Source organism: Podarcis erhardii, assembly GCF_964252035.2.
Source record: "Podarcis erhardii genome assembly, chromosome: 12".
In the NCBI taxonomy this organism is placed as follows: domain Eukaryota; kingdom Metazoa; phylum Chordata; class Lepidosauria; order Squamata; family Lacertidae; genus Podarcis; species Podarcis erhardii.
The window spans coordinates 45218164-45235399 of NC_138513.1; the positions used below are offsets into that span (position 1 = coordinate 45218164).

The 17236-nt window shown below is 45.7% G+C and overlaps 1 protein-coding gene across 1 annotated transcript; it reads right to left on the bottom strand.

The window, feature by feature from the left end:
* Window positions 1-928: 928 nt before the first annotated feature.
* Window positions 929-13716, bottom strand: RP9 (RP9 pre-mRNA splicing factor). Its single transcript, XM_081834863.1, has 6 exons — window positions 13525-13716; window positions 6977-7007; window positions 6218-6347; window positions 3303-3394; window positions 2727-2788; window positions 929-1798 (listed from the first exon to the last, which is right to left on the bottom strand). The coding sequence occupies exons 1-6, from the start codon at window positions 13698-13700 to the stop codon at window positions 1606-1608; spliced, it is 684 nt and encodes a 227-aa protein (XP_081690989.1). The 5' UTR covers window positions 13701-13716; the 3' UTR covers window positions 929-1605.
* Window positions 13717-17236: the final 3520 nt, after the last annotated feature.

The window sequence follows — 17236 nt, forward strand, 5'->3', positions numbered from 1 at the left end:
CAAGCCAATACAGGTGAATGAGTTTTTTATTTGAGAAATCAGCTGCAACAATATTAACGTTTCTACTCTTATAAGGTTTCTCTTCTTCTTCTTCTTCTTCTTTTTAACAAAAGAGAACCTGAATTTATGGTCTAGTGGTGCTACGTAAAAGTATATTCTGATTATAACCACTTCACAAACATTTTCTGATATCCCAAAAGAATACATCTTGCTAACTTATTTTACAGACAATGTTTAGCTTTTCAAGCAATCTTTCTAGCAGTCAACCTGTTTGCTGCTTATTATTTTAAAAACATAGCAGCAAGATTATTTTTAACGCTTAAGGGTTCAGTTCCATAGGGCAGCAGAGCTATTTTATGTGCTCTGCATAATGATATTTGCAGGAAAAAGCACGACTGAAATTTTAAGTCTAGATTTCAATTGTAGTAATGCCAATCCTGTTATATGCTTTTGGTATGATGAAGCACACCTCTTTAAAATTACTGCTTGAAGATGGCATCATATGCAAAATTTGCATCATTTTGCCCTGTGAACAGAAAAGGCTTGTTGTGGCTCCCTATGTTACATCATATACACGACGCTTTCAAGTATGGAATTATCAGACAAAACAAAACTGTGCCATAATTCACATGGGACAGAGAGCTTTAAATCTGGTTCTCTACAGCTTGTGATCCTGCAAGCTGAATGCAGACCACTAACCCTGTTCCATTGCTTGACGACCCCTTCTGCTACAGTTCCAAGAAGACGGCCCAAACAGGAGATTTGAAGAGGCCCTCGTCTGTCATATAAGGCTGCTGGATTGCAGTTGGCTGAGTGGGTCACCTATTTTACAGGCTGGCATTAAGTTAAAGCAAAAATGTTTACACTGTCCAATTGCAGCCATGAAGACATTTCCTCCCAATGGCAGAAAACAAACCAGTTTCCACAATACTGTGATCTGTGTTTAATCACACTGTTCTGTACAATAATAGAAAGTCAACTACAGTACAGGCAATTGGAGTGAAGGTCACACCAAGTTCCTTTGTAGTTCTCTCGATTTTTCCCATTGTATTGCCTCAAACCGAGTGGCCAGAGGCATTCCTTGTTAGTCTTCCTTCAACAAAGCCCAGGTATTGGCTGTGCAGGACCACAGAGGCCTTGTTTACATGCCACTAAAGGAATTCCTTTCTCCATATTCTCCAGGAAATACCACGGGGCACTTCTCTACGCCTTGGGAGCTGTGTGCCTAGCTTCTCCACTGGCAGCTTCCCCCTGCCTGAAAATTCTAGATTTAATTTTTGACCTCTCAGGAGGCTAAAAAAATTTGGGGGGGGAGGGCGGGGACACAACAGGGCCCAAGAACTGCCAAAAAGGGAAGTTGCAAGGGGTGGAGAGAAAAACATTTAAGACGCCAGAGGCTCTTTATCTCAGGTACAGCCCTCTGTGCTCAAAGTACCAAACTTTGTCAAACCCAAACAATGAGAAAAATGCAATGTGGAGGGACAGTGGGGGAGACCTGATAGGACGACTCACAAAATGACACCAAGGAGCACCTAAAACACGCCCTTTGCAGAGAATTGTTCTCCGAATGCTTCGCAAGATATTGCAAGCTTGCCACAAGTCTCCTCAATGCACTTTGGACCTCTTGCTTGGTTTAGAAGATTTGTGCTTTTTCTTCTTCTTCTTCTTCTTCTTTTCTTTCCTCTTCCTCTTCCTCTTGTGTTTTCCTTTATATCCCGAAGAGCTGGAGCTGCTGCCGCTGCTGCTGCCTTCTTCATCCGAAGTGGAATCCTCTAGCAGCTGCTTCAACTGTTGTATCCTAAATGTACAAATGGCCAATGAACACAAGATCAAATTCCCCCTTTTGCCTGGCAGGGCAAACCCCCTGTAGTTTTGTTTTTTAGGTGGGTGGTAGTCTTAAATGGAAATGGAAATTATGACAGGAAAAGTGGAGGTCTCTACCCTTGAAAGCAACACTGAACTTTTCAAACCATCACCATTAAATGAGCTACTGAAATGTAGTGGCAGACACACTGAGCTTTGAATCAAAAGTTCCCCTGGGTTAAAAAAAATATGCATAACTGGTAATCTCAGCCTCACTCAAACACATGCCCTGGCCTGAGGGTAAGACTGATTTTTTTGAAAACTGATTATTATTAGGGAAGGGGTGTAACTCACTGGTAAAGCATTTGCTTTACAGAAGGTTCAATCCCTGAGGTCTCCAGGTAGGCCTGGAAATGTCTCCTTTTCTGAAACCCTGGAGAGCCTCTGCAAATCAGTGCAGAAAATACAGAGCTGGAAGCACCCAATGGTCTGATGCATTGAAGACAGCTTCCTATGTTCCTATAGCACAGGGGTAGGCAACCTAAGGCCTGGGGGCCGGATCCGGCCCAAACGCCTTCTAAATCCAGCCGGGAATCAGTGTGTTTTTACATGAGTCGAATGTGTCCTTTTATTTCAAATGCCTCTCTGGGTTATTTGTGGGGCATAAGAATTCGTTCATTATTTTTTCCTTCAAAATATAGTCTGGCCCACCCCATGGTCTGAAGGACGGTGGACCGGCCCACGGCTGAAAAAGGTTGCTGACCCCTGCTATAGCATATGGAGGCCTCCAAACACTCTATAGAGTGCTATTATATGTGTACATTGCGGCAGCCTTTGGCTATGTGCCTGACTGACTGAGTGCTATTATGACTGTGGTTATTATTGGATGCATGGACCCAGATTAAAACAGGAATCAGTCTTACCGCATTTCCTTCTCATGGCGTTTATTTTCCCTTATAATATCATACATGGGGTCTTCGTGTGCCTTTAAAGAAAAAGGGGGAGGGAAGCTCAGTGCCCAATAGAATAACTTGCAATTGATTTGTTTTTAAATAATTGCTGTTTCCTAAGGATTCAAGCAAAGACCTTGCCAGCCTATGTCCTCATGAAGAATCATTGGTGATTGTTTTATCCATATTAACTGCTCTTCTTTAATTTAGAGTCAGAACCAAGAGGTATAGGCATCTAAAATCAATGAATGAATCAATTGAATAGGTGCCTTACCCATTTTGCACTTGCAAACTCTCTCTTATAAGTTCCCCTTCTCAACTGTTTTTTTCTTACATCTGGGCTTCTTTACTGTTTCATTACCAAGCTGGGGATAAAAACCTTAAAAGCAGCAGTAGGGAATATTAGATGGGGGAAATCCTACCTCTACCTAACAGCACACTGCAGAAGATACAAAGTTCCCTCGTTAAAAGAAAGAATTCAGACACTCTTAACGTAGCAGAATTTTCAAAAACATCATTAATAAACTAATGCCGCAATGTTTTACTTACTACTCTGAACTGTTCTAGCTTCTGGTTGCCTTTAATAAAGAATGGGCATTCTTTGTCTCCCGTTCTGTGTCCATAACGTTTACATCTCCAGCCTTGAGGGAGAAATGAGAAATATTAACATAGTGCTGTGCCCCCAAAAAGTAAATATTCAGTACCTTTCAAACCCAGTATCTAAAAATGATTGGCTTTTCTTTACAAAATGAAGCACTGACCATTAGTTGCTTGCCCTCACATGACCAGATTTCTCCCTGCCCTTGTCCTGCAGAGGGAAGGCAGTTGTGGTATGAGAGCACATATAGAGCAAGACTGACATGCCCCCCGCACTCTGTTTTAAGCAGGCACTGAAAAAGATTACAGCATTTCCCCCCACCCCTTACCCGGGGGTTACATTCAGGGGCACAGGGCACGTAAGCAGAGCCATAGATCTTGCACCCCCTAGCCATGGACAAATTAGCTGCTCTTTCTCCCTCTCCTCCAACCCCCCCCCCACTCCACCCATTCAATTCACCCTCTATTTAAAACCTTTTCTTATGAGGCAACAATAAATATTTTTCTTTATAGAATATTTATGGACATGGGACGAGGATGGAGCTGTGGGTTAAACCACAGAGCCTAGGACTTGCCGATCAGAAGGTTGGCGGTTCGAATCCCCGCGACGGGGTGAGCTCTCGTTGCTCGGTCCCTGCTCCTGCCAACCTAGCAGTTCGAAAGCATGTCAAAGTGCAAATAGATAAATAGGTACTGCTCTGGTAGGAAGGTAAACGGCGTTTCCGTGCGCTGCTCTGGTTCGCCAGAAGCAGCTTAGTCATGCTGGCCACATGACCCGGAAGCTGTACGCTGGCTCCCTCGGCCAATAAAGCGAGATGAGCGCCGTAACCCCAGAGTCGGTCACGACTGGACCTAATGGTCAGGGGTCTCTTTACCTTTACTATTTATGGACATATTTTAGCCAGTTTTGCCCCCCCCCTCACCTGAGCCCCTGGCAGGGGGGGGCACCTCACCACTCCCTAGCTACGGCCCTGCACATAAGTGAAATTGCATAAATTGGGGTGCACCCTCTAAATGCCTTCTCTGCCATTCTCTCTCTAATCCAGACAAAAAAATACTATATCCAAAAATACCCACCACTATATTTGCAGCTCTGGGGCTGTAAAAATGGCCGTTAGATGGGATGGCTCAGCAGCCTAAACAAAGCCCCACTGAGCCTCTGGTCTCTCTGGGGCTTCTTTTGCCCTCACAGATGTGGTCTTTCAGTCAGTTCAAAGCAGACAAGTTGGCACAAATGGCGCAAGGCGATCACACAGGTAAACTGGTTCCTAGCTGTATAAGGCTTCATATACCAACAGTATCACTTCCAACATGTCCAAGTACTGAATCAGCAGCCAGCGTAGATCTGCTGAGTAGAGATGCTACAAGCTATCAGCAACCGTGCTGCAGCATTCTGCATTGACTGTGGTAAGCCCACATAGATGGCTCAGGACCACGATACCTCAAGGACTGCCTCTTCCCATATGAACCTACCTGGACCCTGATATCATCTTCTGAGGCCCTTCTTTGTGTACCTCCTCAGCAAGAGGTCAGAAGGGTGGCAACACGAGAACGGGGCCTTCTCTGCAGTGGCTCCCCGTCTGTGGTCTGTGGAATGCTCTCCCCAGGGAAGTTTGCCTGGCACCTTCACTATACACCTTTAGGCACCAGGCAAAAACGTTCCTTTTTGACTAGGCCTTTGCCTGACTTGATCTACATCCTGTACCCTTTTTTAAAATGCTGGCTCCTTAAAAAAAATATATCCTGGCTCTTTTGGGGTTTTTTTGTTGGGTTGTTGGGTTTTGTTTTGATTTTATGTATTTTATCTGAGACCTTCGGGTATAGGGCAGTATAGAAATTAAACAACAACAACAACAACAACAACAATTACAGTGGTATCTTGGGTTACATATGCTTCAGGTTACATATGCTTCAGGTTACAGACTCCCCTAACCCAGAAATAGTACCTCGGGTTAAGAACTTTGCTTCAGGATGAGAACAGAAATCGTGCTCCAGCGGTGTGGCGGCAGCAGGAGGCCCCATTAGCTAAAGTGGTGCTTCAGGTTAAGAACAGTTTCAGGTTAAGAACGGACCTCCGGAACGAATTAAGTACTTAACCCGAGGTAAAGGTAAAGGTACCCCAGCCCGTATGAGCCAGTCATGTCCGACTCGGGGGTTGTGCGCCCATCTCGCTTAAGAGGCCGGGGGCCAGCGCTGTCCGGAGACACTTCCGGGTCACGTGGCCAGCGTGACAAGCTGCATCTGGCGAGCCAGCACCAGCGCAGCACACAGAAACGCCGTTTACCTTCCCGCTAGTAAGCAGTCCCTATTTATCTACTTGCACCCAGGGGTGCTTTCGAACTGCTAGGTTGGCAGGCGCTGGGACCGAGCAACGGGAGCTCACCCCGCCGTGGGGATTCGAACCGCCGACCTGACGATCGGCAAGTCCTAGGTGCTGAGGTTTTACCCACAGCACCACCCACGTCCCGAGGCACCACTATATTATTATTGATAGAGTACATTGCAGAAATCCAGTCTCGAAATCACCAGTACCTGAACTGCGGTGGTCAAGCTTTCCTGGTCCAGGAATGGTCAAAGCTGCCGTACCAGAAGTGCAATATGAAAAATGACAGCAAGAAAAGAGAAGCCATTGCCTCTTCTGCCAAGATTTTCCTAAACCCTTCTAGGACTTCCTTGTCTGCATATCAGCTGACTCCTGCCTCTGAATCCTCATTCCTTCTCTCCAGCCTGTCAAGTCCAGCTTGCCATCAACTTGGTCCTCTACAGATTTTTGAACTACAATTCCCATCAGCCCCAGCCAGCAAAGCCATTCATTCTTTGTTCCCCATTCCCCAAAAGCTGCACAGAAATCTACTTTGCTCACTCACATTGCATAACTTTGACCTCCTTCCCCAAAGGCATCCAAAGCCCTTTGGTTGGGGCGTGGGCAAGGAATTCTCGGGCATTTTCATTGCCAGGAACGTCAGGAATGCAGTCCTCCGGTTTAGTCTCATCTTCCTGTACGAAAAAGAAGCAAATCAAATGAAATGAAGCCGCAAAAACAAAATGGGACGAACTGGTCTAACCTACACCCCTGCGAGGTGGGACGGACTGCAAGTCACTCTTCATTTCTTACAGCAGATCTGCTATCTCCTCCAACTTTTTAGCCCACAACCAATTCAGACTTATGGTTTGCACTTCTGGAGAAAGGCAGACCTTTTAAAAGGGCTTCCTTCAAATTCTGCAGAACCAGGCCGGTGTGTGAACCAAGACATCTAGGCAGGCTGAGTAAAGAATTTGGCTTCCAATTCCAATCTGTTAACTACATGGCTGCCACAAACAAACTCACTCACCTCAGGGTACATGAGATTGCAATAGGGAGCTTTGGGGTCATCTAATTCAACCCCCCATCTAATTCAATTTTATCTATACCACAGATAAGTATAGTTTTACTCTAGTTTCATTAAGCTTTTCAAGCCTTGCGCTGTATTTTTACATATTGTGTGTGTGTCCCTCAGTTATATTTTGTGTAAAACACTTCAAGGTTTCTTTTTGTATAAAGTGGTAGAGAAACTCCATCTTTATTCCTGGTTTACTGTATTTTCATATTTTTTTTAAAGAACAGTTTTACAAGCTACCCAACCTACCTTAATAAACCCTGGAGGAAGTTTCTCATAGCTGAAAAAAGATTGAAAATATATCTTTAGTGTCATAAAAAAAAAAATACAAAGCAATGCAGAAAGTTCAGCTGAAGCAAAAATAGAGAAGGGGGTAATGTTTTTTTAACACCTGTCACTCAGTCCCCCCTCCCTTATCTAAAGTGGATAGGGAGAACCACAGCAAGCGGGCTTATTATTTATGTCATTTATTTTTCACAAAAGTCACAAACTGGTTTACAAGTAAAAATATAAGATACTTGATCATAAGCAGCTAATAAAAAGCATCCTTATTAAAATCTCAAACCAACTCATCAACTCCAAACAGTAGTGTAATAATACATAGTAAAATATGATTTAATAAACGAGAAATCTTGAAGCAACATCAAAAAGGCCTCAACTATCTGTTGATGCTGGTAATGGTATTAAGAAAAAAGAAAAGAAAAAAAAGGTACCCCCTGGTATGTTACAGAGTTCAGGATAACTGCAAATCTTGATCTGAGTTTGGCTGAAAATGGCTATATCCCAGAAACTATTTCAAGCAACAACCTATTTGTCAGACATAATGCAGCCATCTCTGAGAAAACAATATTTATTTTCACCATCTTGCCACAAATGAGAAATTTTGAAAGCTTTTGTGTGTTTTTTTTTTTTTAGTGGCAGAAATGTAATATTGACTTTAAGCAGCCTGCCTGTTCCTTTTAAAAATAAAATAAAATTCTGTGTCATGGATTTGAAGCGATGCCATTTCATGGATACAGGTGGCTGTGCTAATTTGACAGCAAAATAGCAACTCTGATCGACAAAGTCAGAATGGGTAAATAAAAACAGCACTAGACAGGATTTAAACCTTTGATCACTTCCTGTGATCACTAAGGCTATGTCTAGAAAGGAGGGAACATTTCCACAAACACCCCCAAAAAGAATATTGGGAACTTCTCAGCGGCTACTCCTAGATGCTGGAACTCCCTCCCTGCAGAAGCTAGAATGTCCAACCCCTGGCAATGCAGAAATCACAACACCTGGGACCCTAACCTTACTGGACCCTGCTTGGCTTTGCAAATATGCCAGCAATTTTATTGCTTCCTGTCCTTCCACCAACAGCTGAACAAATGCTTTCTTGTTAAAACAGCGTTTTGGGAACTGACTGCTTTTAATGAAAAGGTCTGGTGCTGTGCTGTTTTTTATTGTATTTGTATGGTTTTAATAAATTATACACGTGTGCATGTATAAAAGAAACCCAGACAGACAGAAATAGCTGAAGCTAACAATTATTATTATTATTGCTATTATTTATGAAACCACCCTTCATCCAAAGATCTCGGGGCAGTTCACGGAATGAACATATGAGACAAAAACACGAAATACGTAATAATAAAAACGAAGGCGAAAAATATGTAATTGTTTTTTCCTGTGTTTCTGACTGTTCGTATTTTATCAGCAAGCCGTCTTGAATCCTGTCAAGGGAATAGGTGGTAGTGTGTGTATATGTATGCACATATCTATCTATCTTATCTATCATCTATATCTATCTGTAGTTTGTTAAGATTTCTGAGAAAAGCAGCTCAGCCACTTCCCGGGATTCGGGGGGCAGGGCCAGATTTAGGCTTGATGCGGCCCTTACTGAAGGTAATGGGGCCGTTTATATGTCCAGCTGTCCTTGGTCAACAACAAATTGCTGCTGTTTTTTTGTGTTGAATATATGCTATATGGTAATTTATGGACCTAATAGGTATTTAAAGCCATTTGCACATGAAGAATGTAGGCACCCTCGACCCTCCAGATGTTTTTGAGACTACAATTCCCATCATCCCTGCCCGCTGGTCCTGCTAGCTAGGGATGATGGGAGTTGTAGTCCCCAAACATTTGGAGGGTTAAGTTTGGGGATGTCTGGATTCAGGATGCCGTGCGCCTCCCCGCTGCCCTCGGAGGAAGGCGGAGATTTCAAGCCGCCCCCAAACTCGGCCCTCCGGTTATTTTGGGACTACAACTCCCATCATCCCCAGCTAACAGGACCAGTGGTCAGGGATGATGGGAATTGTAGTCCCCAAACATCTGGAGGGCCGAGTTTGCCTATGCCTGACCCCTTGATGGGGGGGGGGGGAATAAGAGAGCACCCTGAGCTAAAGGATCCCCTTCAGAGCTAGAACATTTGCACAGACCAGATTTCCTCGACCCTCTAGATGTTTTTTGAGACTACAATTCCCATCATCCCTGCCCACTGGCCTGCTAGCTAGGGATGATGGGAGTTGTAGTCCCAAAACATTTGGAGGGTTAAGTTTGGGGATGTCTGGATTCGGGATGCCGTGCGCCTCCCCGCTGCCCTCGGAGGAAGGCGGAGATTTCAAGCCGCCCCCAAACTCGGCCCTCCGGTTATTTTGGGACTACAACTCCCATCATCCCCAGCTAACAGGACCAGTGGTCAGGGATGATGGGAATTGTAGTCTCCAAACATCTGGAGGGCCGAGTTTGCCTATGCCTGACCCCTTGATGGGGGGGGGGGAATAAGAGAGCACCCCTGAGCTAAAGGATCCCCTTCAGAGCTAGAACATTTGCACAGACCAGATTTCCTCGACCCTCTAGATGTTTTTGAGACTACAATGTTTTTGAGACCGCCTTGTTTTTGAGACCGCCTTGTGGAATGCCCTCCCATCAGATGTCAAAGCGATAAATAACTACTTGACATTCAGAAGACATCTTAAGGCAGCCCTGTTCAGGGAAGTTTTTAATCTGTGATATTTTAGTGTATTTCTGGTTTTTATGGAAGCCGCCCAGAGTGGCTGGGGAAACCCAGCCAGATGGGCGGGGTACAAATAATAAATTATTATTATTATTATTATTATTATTATTATTATTATTATTATTATTACAATTCCCATCATCCCTGCCCACTGGCCTGCTAGCAAGGGATGATGGGAGTTGTAGTCCCCAAACATTTGGAGGGTTAAGTTTGGGGATGTCTGGATTCAGGATGCCGTGCGCCTCCCCGCTGCCCTCGGAGGAAGGCGGAGATTTCAAGCCGCCCCCCCAAACTCAGGCATCCCAAACTCGGCCCTCCAGTTATTTTTGTAGTCCCAAAACATCTGGAGGGCTGAGTTTGCCTATGCCTGACCCCTTGATGGGGGGGGCGGAATAAGAGAGCACCCCTGAGCTAAAGGATCCCCTTCAGAGCTAGAACATTTGCACAGACCAGATTTCCTTGACCCTCCAGATGTTTTGAGACTACAATTCCCATCATCCTTGACCACTGGTCCTGCTAGCAGGGGATGCTGGGAGTTGTAGTCCCAAAACATTTGGAGGGTTAAGTTTGGGGATGTCTGGATTCGGGATGCCGTGCGCCTCCCCGCTGCCCTCGGAGGAAGGCGGAGATTTCAAGCCGCCCCCCCCCAAACTCAGGCATCCCCAAACTCGGCCCTCCAGTTATTTTTGTAGTCCCAAAACATCTGGAGGGCCGAGTTTGCCTATGCCTGACCCCTTGATTGGGGGGGGGGGGAATAAGAGAGCACCCCTGAGCTAAAGGATCCCCTTCAGAGCTAGAACATTTGCACAGACCAGATTTCCTTGACACTCCGGATGTTTTTTGAGACTACAATTCCCATCATCCTTGACCACTGGTCCTGCTAGCAGGGGATGCTGGGAGTTGTAGTCCCCAAACATTTGGAGGGTTAAGTTTGGGGATGTCTGGATTCAGGACGCCGTGCGCCTCCCCGCTGCCCTCGGAGGAAGGCGGAGATTTCAAGCCGCCCCCCCAAACTCAGGCATCCCCAAACTCGGCCCTCCAGTTATTTTTGTAGTCCCAAAACATCTGGAGGGCTGAGTTTGCCTATGCCTGACCCCTTGGTGGGGGGCGGGGCGGAGTAAGAGAGCACCCCTGAGCTAAAGGATCCCCTTCAGAGCTAGAACATTTGCACAGACCAGATTTCCTTGACCCTCCAGATGTTTTGAGACTACAATTCCCATCATCCTTGACCACTGGTCCTGCTAGCAGGGGATGCTGGGAGTTGTAGTCCCCAAAACTTTGGAGGGTTAAGTTTGGGGATGTCTGGATTCGGGTGAGGGATGCCGTGCGCCTCCCCGCTGCCCTCAGAGGAAGGCGGAGATTTCAAGCCGCCCCCCAAACTCAGGCATCCCCAAACTCGGCCCTCCAGTTATTTTGGGACTACAACTCCCGTCATCCCCAGCTAACAGGACCAGTGGTCAGGGATGATGGGAGTTGTAGTCCCCAAACATCTGGAGGGCTGAGTTTGCCTATGCCTGACCCCTTAATGGGGGGGGGGGGATAAGAGAGCACCCCTGAGCTAAAGGATCCCCTTCAGAGCTAGAACATTTGCACAGACCAGATTTCCTTGACCCGCCGGATGTTTTTTGAGGCTACAATTCCCATCATCCTTGACCACTGGACCTGCTAGCAGGGGATGATGGGAGTTGTAGTCCCCAAACATTTGGAGGGTTAAGTTTGGGGATGTCTGGATTCAGGATGCCGTGCGCCTCCCCGCTGCCCTCGGAGGAAGGCGGAGATTTCAAGCCGCCCCCCCAAACTCAGGCATCCCCAAACTCGGCCCTCCAGTTATTTTTGTAGTCCCAAAACATCTGGAGGGCCGAGTTTGCCTATGCCTGACCCCTTGATGGGGGGGGGGATAAGAGAGCACCCCTGAGCTAAAGGATCCCCTTCAGAGCTAGAACATTTGCACAGACCAGATTTCCTTGACCCTCCGGATGTTTTTTGAGACTACAATTCCCATCATCCTTGACCACTGGTCCTGCTAGCAGGGGATGCTGGGAGTTGTAGTCCCAAAACATTTGGAGGGTTAAGTTTGGGGATGTCTGGATTCGGGTGAGGGATGCCGTGCGCCTCCCCGCTGCCCTCGGAGGAAGGCGGAGATTTCAAGCCGCCCCCCAAACTCAGGCATCCCCAAACTCGGCCCTCCAGTTATTTTTGTAGTCCCAAAACATCTGGAGGGCTGAGTTTGCCTATGCCTGACCCCTTGATGGGGGGGGGGGGAATAAGAGAGCACCCCTGAGCTAAAGGATCCCCTTCAGAGCTAGAACATTTGCACAGACCAGATTTCCTTGACCCTCCGGATGTTTTTTGAGACTACAATTCCCATCATCCTTGACCACTGGTCCTGCTAGCAGGGGATGCTGGGAGTTGTAGTCCCCAAACATTTGGAGGGTTAAGTTTGGGGATGTCTGGATTCGGGATGCCGTGCGCCTCCCCGCTGCCCTCGGAGGAAGGCGGAGATTTCAAGCCGCCCCCCAAACTCAGGCATCCCCAAACTCGGCCCTCCAGTTATTTTGGGACTACAACTCCCGTCATCCCCAGCTAACAGGACCAGTGGTCAGGGATGATGGGAGTTGTAGTCCCCAAACATCTGGAGGGCCGAGTTTGCCTATGCCTGACCCCTTGATGGGGGGGGCGGAATAAGAGAGCACCCCTGAGCTAAAGGATCCCCTTCAGAGCTAGAACATTTGCACAGACCAGATTTCCTTGACCCGCCGGATGTTTTTTGAGACTACAATTCCCATCATCCTTGACCACTGGTCCTGCTAGCAGGGGATGCTGGGAGTTGTAGTCCCCAAACATTTGGAGGGTTCAGTTTGGGGGATGTCTGGATTCGGGATGCCGTGCGCCTCCCCGCTGCCCTCGGAGGAAGGCGGAGATTTCAAGCCGCCCCCCCCCCAAACTCAGGCATCCCCAAACTCGGCCCTCCAGTTATTTTGGGACTACAACTCCCGTCATCCCCAGCTAACAGGACCAGTGGTCAGGGATGATGGGAGTTGTAGTCCCCAAACATCTGGAGGGCTGAGTTTGCCTATGCCTGACCCCTTGATTGGGGGGGGGGGCGGAATAAGAGAGCACCCCTGAGCTAAAGGATCCCCTTCAGAGCTAGAACATTTGCACAGACCAGATTTCCTTGACCCTCCGGATGTTTTTTTTGAGACTACAATTCCCATCATCCTTGACCACTGGTCCTGCTAGCAGGGGATGCTGGGAGTTGTAGTCCCCAAACATTTGGAGGGTTAAGTTTGGGGATGTCTGGATTCGGGTGAGGGATGCCGTGCGCCTCCCCGCTGCCCTCGGAGGAAGGCGGAGATTTCAAGCCGCCCCCCCCCCCCAAACTCAGGCATCCCCAAACTCGGCCCTCCAGTTATTTTGGGACTACAACTCCCGTCATCCCCAGCTAACAGGACCAGTGGTCAGGGATGATGGGAGTTGTAGTCCCCAAACATCTGGAGGGCTGAGTTTGCCTATGCCTGACCCCTTGATGGGGGGGGGGCGGAATAAGAGAGCACCCCTGAGCTAAAGGATCCCCTTCAGAGCTAGAACATTTGCACAGACCAGATTTCCTTGACCCTCCGGGTGTTTTTTTGAGACTACAATTCCCATCATCCCTGCCCACTGGACCTGCTAGCAGGGGATGTTGGGAGTTGTAGTCCCCAAACATTTGGAGGGTTCAGTTTGGGGGATGTCTGGATTCGCCTCGGAGGAAGGCGGAGGGTTCAAGCCGCCCCCCCCAGCGACCCCCCCCCAGCCTTACAAGGACTCCAGATGCTGGATCTGCTGAATGTGCTGCACTTCCCGCTTCTTCCTCTTCTGCTCCTTCCGCTCGTGGCCTCGGCTGCTGGAGCCGGCCGGGCTGCCGCCGGGCAACGACGACGACTCGCTGCGGCTCCGGTGCCGCTTCGGGCCTCCGCCCTCGCCGCGCCGGGACATGGTGCGCCGGGGAAGCGCAGCCCAGCCCGGCCTGGCGCGCCTCACTTCCAGGCGAGGCCAAGCGAGCACTTCCCCCGGCCCGACGGGGCCGCCTGGCGCTCGGAGGAAGGCGGAGCTGCTTCCCAGCGCCGCCGGCTCAGACCGAATCGAAGCCACCCAGGATCAATCCATCAAACGAAACCCGATCAGTTCATAATAAAAACCCGATTGTCGTTTGCAGCGCCGGATTGAGCTCCTCTCTGAGCAGCGCCGGATTGACGTATAAGCTAAGCAAAGCTCTAGTTTAGGGCCCCCCTCTCTTGGGGACCCCCAAAAATATAATGGGGGAAAACTGGATGTACGTTTCCAAAACGTAAGATGGGAAACAAATAAAATATCATGGGGGGGGAAACTGGATGTACATTTCCAAAATGTAAGATGGGAAACAAATAAAATATAATGGGGGGAAACTGGATGTACATTTCCAAAATGTAAGATGGGAAACAAATAAAATATAATGGGGGGGGAAACTGGATGTACATTTCCAAAATGTAAGATGGAAAGCAAATAAAATATAATGGGGGGAAAACTGGATGTACATTTCCAAAATGTAAGATGGGAAACAAATAAAATATAATGGGGGGAAAACTGGATGTACATTTCCAAAATGTAAGATGGAAAGCAAATAAAATATAATGGGGGAAAACTGGATGTACATTTCCAAAATGTAAGATGGGAAACAAATAAAATATAATGGGAAAACTGGATGTACATTTCCAAAATGTAAGATGGGAAACAAATAAAATATAATGGGGGAAAACTGGATGTACATTTCCAAAATGTAAGATGGGAAACAAATAAAATAAAACCTACATACAGCAACAGTGTTTTGTGTTGTGTAGGATCTTAGGGTGCAAGAAAAGGCCTGCTAGCCGGCTCACTAAAATATCACTGGCTTGCTCATTTCTCTATATAGGGTGCCTACATTCTGCACATAGCTGTCAACTTTTCCCTTTTCTTGCCAGGAATCCTATTCGGAATAAGGGAATTTCCCTTAAAAAAAAAGGAAACGTTGACAGCTATGATTCTGCATGTGCAAATGGCTTTAGATACCTGTTAGGTCCATTAATGAGCATATAGCATATATTCAACACAAAAAGCAGTGACAATTTGTTGTTGACAAAGGACAGCTGGACATATAAAGGGCCCCATTACCTTCAGTAGCTTAAGGCGTCATCAAACCTAAACTGGCCCTGGCTAGGACATCTCCTTCCCCCGACCATGCCTTCCCTTCCCTGGGCACACCTGTTGCTGATCCCACTTTCTCCATACCCTCCAACATTTCTCTGATTAAAATAGGGGCTTCCCATTATTATTATTATTATTATTATTATTATTATTATTATTATTATTATTATTTTATTGGAATTCTAAGGTTTCAGATATATATAAATCATATGCATATAAGTATACATAAGTATATATATATTTTTTAAAATAGATTTTTATTAGGATTTTTTTTATAAAAAAGTTTACAGGAAAAAAAGAAAAAATATAAAGAACAATCAAAAAAGGAAAAGAAAGAACAATACATATAAAACAAACATCATCCAAAAACAGAAAAGAAAAGAGGGGGGGGGGGAAACAAATCAAACCTTTACATCACTTATTTTCATTCACTTACTTCCTTGACCTCCTCACACCTCCCATTTTTGTATTCTAGTTCAATTAGATATTTCAGCAAATCCTTTCCAACTTTGTTTTAATCTTTCACCAATTCATTTTTACTTAATCCTTTATATCTTTTTTTCTGCTAAAACCACATACTTTTATTCCAGCCTCCTTCTAACATTCCTTAATTTTGCAATATTTCTGAAGATAAACTTTAATTTTTTTCCAATCTTCTTCCACCAACTCTTCTCCTTGGTCTCGGATTCTGCCAGTTATCTCTGCCATTTCCATGTAGTCCATCACCTTCATCTGCCATTCTTCCCGGGTGGGTAGATCTTGTGTTTTCCAATACTTTGCGATGAGTATTCTTGCTGCTGTTGTGGCGTACATAAAGAAAGTTCTATCCTTCTTTGGCACCAATTGGCCGACTATGCCCAAGAGAAAGGCCTCTGGTTTCTTCTGGAAGGTATATTTAAATACCTTTTTCAATTATAGATCATCTCCCAAAAGGTCTTAATCTTTGGGCATGTCCACCAAAGGTGAAAGAATGTGCCTTCAATCTCTTTACATTTCCAACATTTATTATCTTTTTTTTTTTTATAAATTTTTATTGGGTTTTCAAATTTTTTAACAACACACAACATATATGACTTCCCCCCACCCCCCCACATACATCCCACTTCCCCCATTTAATTCAGCAAGTTCTTATTCCTCTCTCTAAACTTAATCTCTTTATTCTCCAACTTAGTTCATCTTATTAAACCCCATATTATTACCCTATCTTCTTATATGCAATAAATCCTTGTTTCTAAGATCAATCAAAATTTATATACCAATCTCCCCTTTTTTTTATATTAAAGTATAAATCGAATTTACAATAGCCAAAAATCATAAAGTTTTTCAAAAATCTGTTTTCCCCCCTCCCTCCCTGCCCGGGTATCTGTCCCTTCCCAAGTAGTTATCCTTCCATAAAATTCCTAGCCAGGATTCCTCACATCTCCAGCCCTCAAGTCTATTTCAGTCTCTCTCCAGTTTTTCTGTTGATATTCCTTTTTGCTGGTTTCCAGGTCTCGAAGGGTGTCTGTTACAGTTACTTCCTCTTCTCCCAGTTCAAACCTAATTGAGAAAACTTGTTGCCAGGGTTCTACCAAAAGTCCTCCAGGTTGCAGATAATAAAGGCCAGAAAAGAGGAGGAAGTCCCAGTTATATTTCTTTACTCCTTTAATTTTCATAATTCCACAGTTTCCAAGGGCTTCCTCCTTCACTTTTCTCCTCAGTCTCATATCTTCATACTTTGTAATCCAAAAGGTTTCTTTGTTCTCTGGCACCATAGGTTTCCACACTTTCTCTTCTCCAACTTCCTCCTTCACCCCCTCCAAAGATGTCATATTTGGTTGAGCTACAGAGTCTCTCAAGAACAAATCTCTAGTTCCGTCAGCAAGATTGTTTGTTTTGAAAATCAAGGTCGTGTATTGTTCTTGTAAGATTCCCACGAGAAAAGAAGCTCTCTCAATTTGTGCTAGTAATTTTCCTTCTGCAGCCATTGTAGTGTCACTGGTTTCCCCTAGGGGGATTTCCATTGTTCACAGTTCTACGCCAGCAATCCTTTACCCTATTGTTTATTTACTTTGTTTCAAATCACGTCTGTTTATATGTAACACCTTTAAACCAAAGAGATATATAGTAATACAGTTTTGTCCTTTGTTCAGCTGTTTGACAGCTCAGTTGACAGCTGTCAAACTCCGATTCCTTAAGGCTAGATTGATGCAGGACGCTCCCAGGTCCAAGGGGGGGGGGGTCACAAAAGTTTCCAAAGTTCGTTTCTTCCCTCCAGCACAACTTGACAAGATAAAACTTGTTCTTAAAAGTTATTAAAGTCTCTTACC

Coding starts and splice junctions, on each gene's coding strand:
- RP9 (XM_081834863.1), bottom strand. CDS start 13,700: ATGTCCCGGCGCGGCGAGGGCGGAGGCCCGAAGCGGCACCGGAGCCGC. Junction 7,008..13,524: donor ATCCAGCATCTGGAGTCCTT/GTAAGGCTGGGG, acceptor ATCTTTTTTCAG/CTATGAGAAACTTCCTCCAG. Junction 6,348..6,976: donor TTCCTCCAGGGTTTATTAAG/GTAGGTTGGGTA, acceptor TTTTTCGTACAG/GAAGATGAGACTAAACCGGA.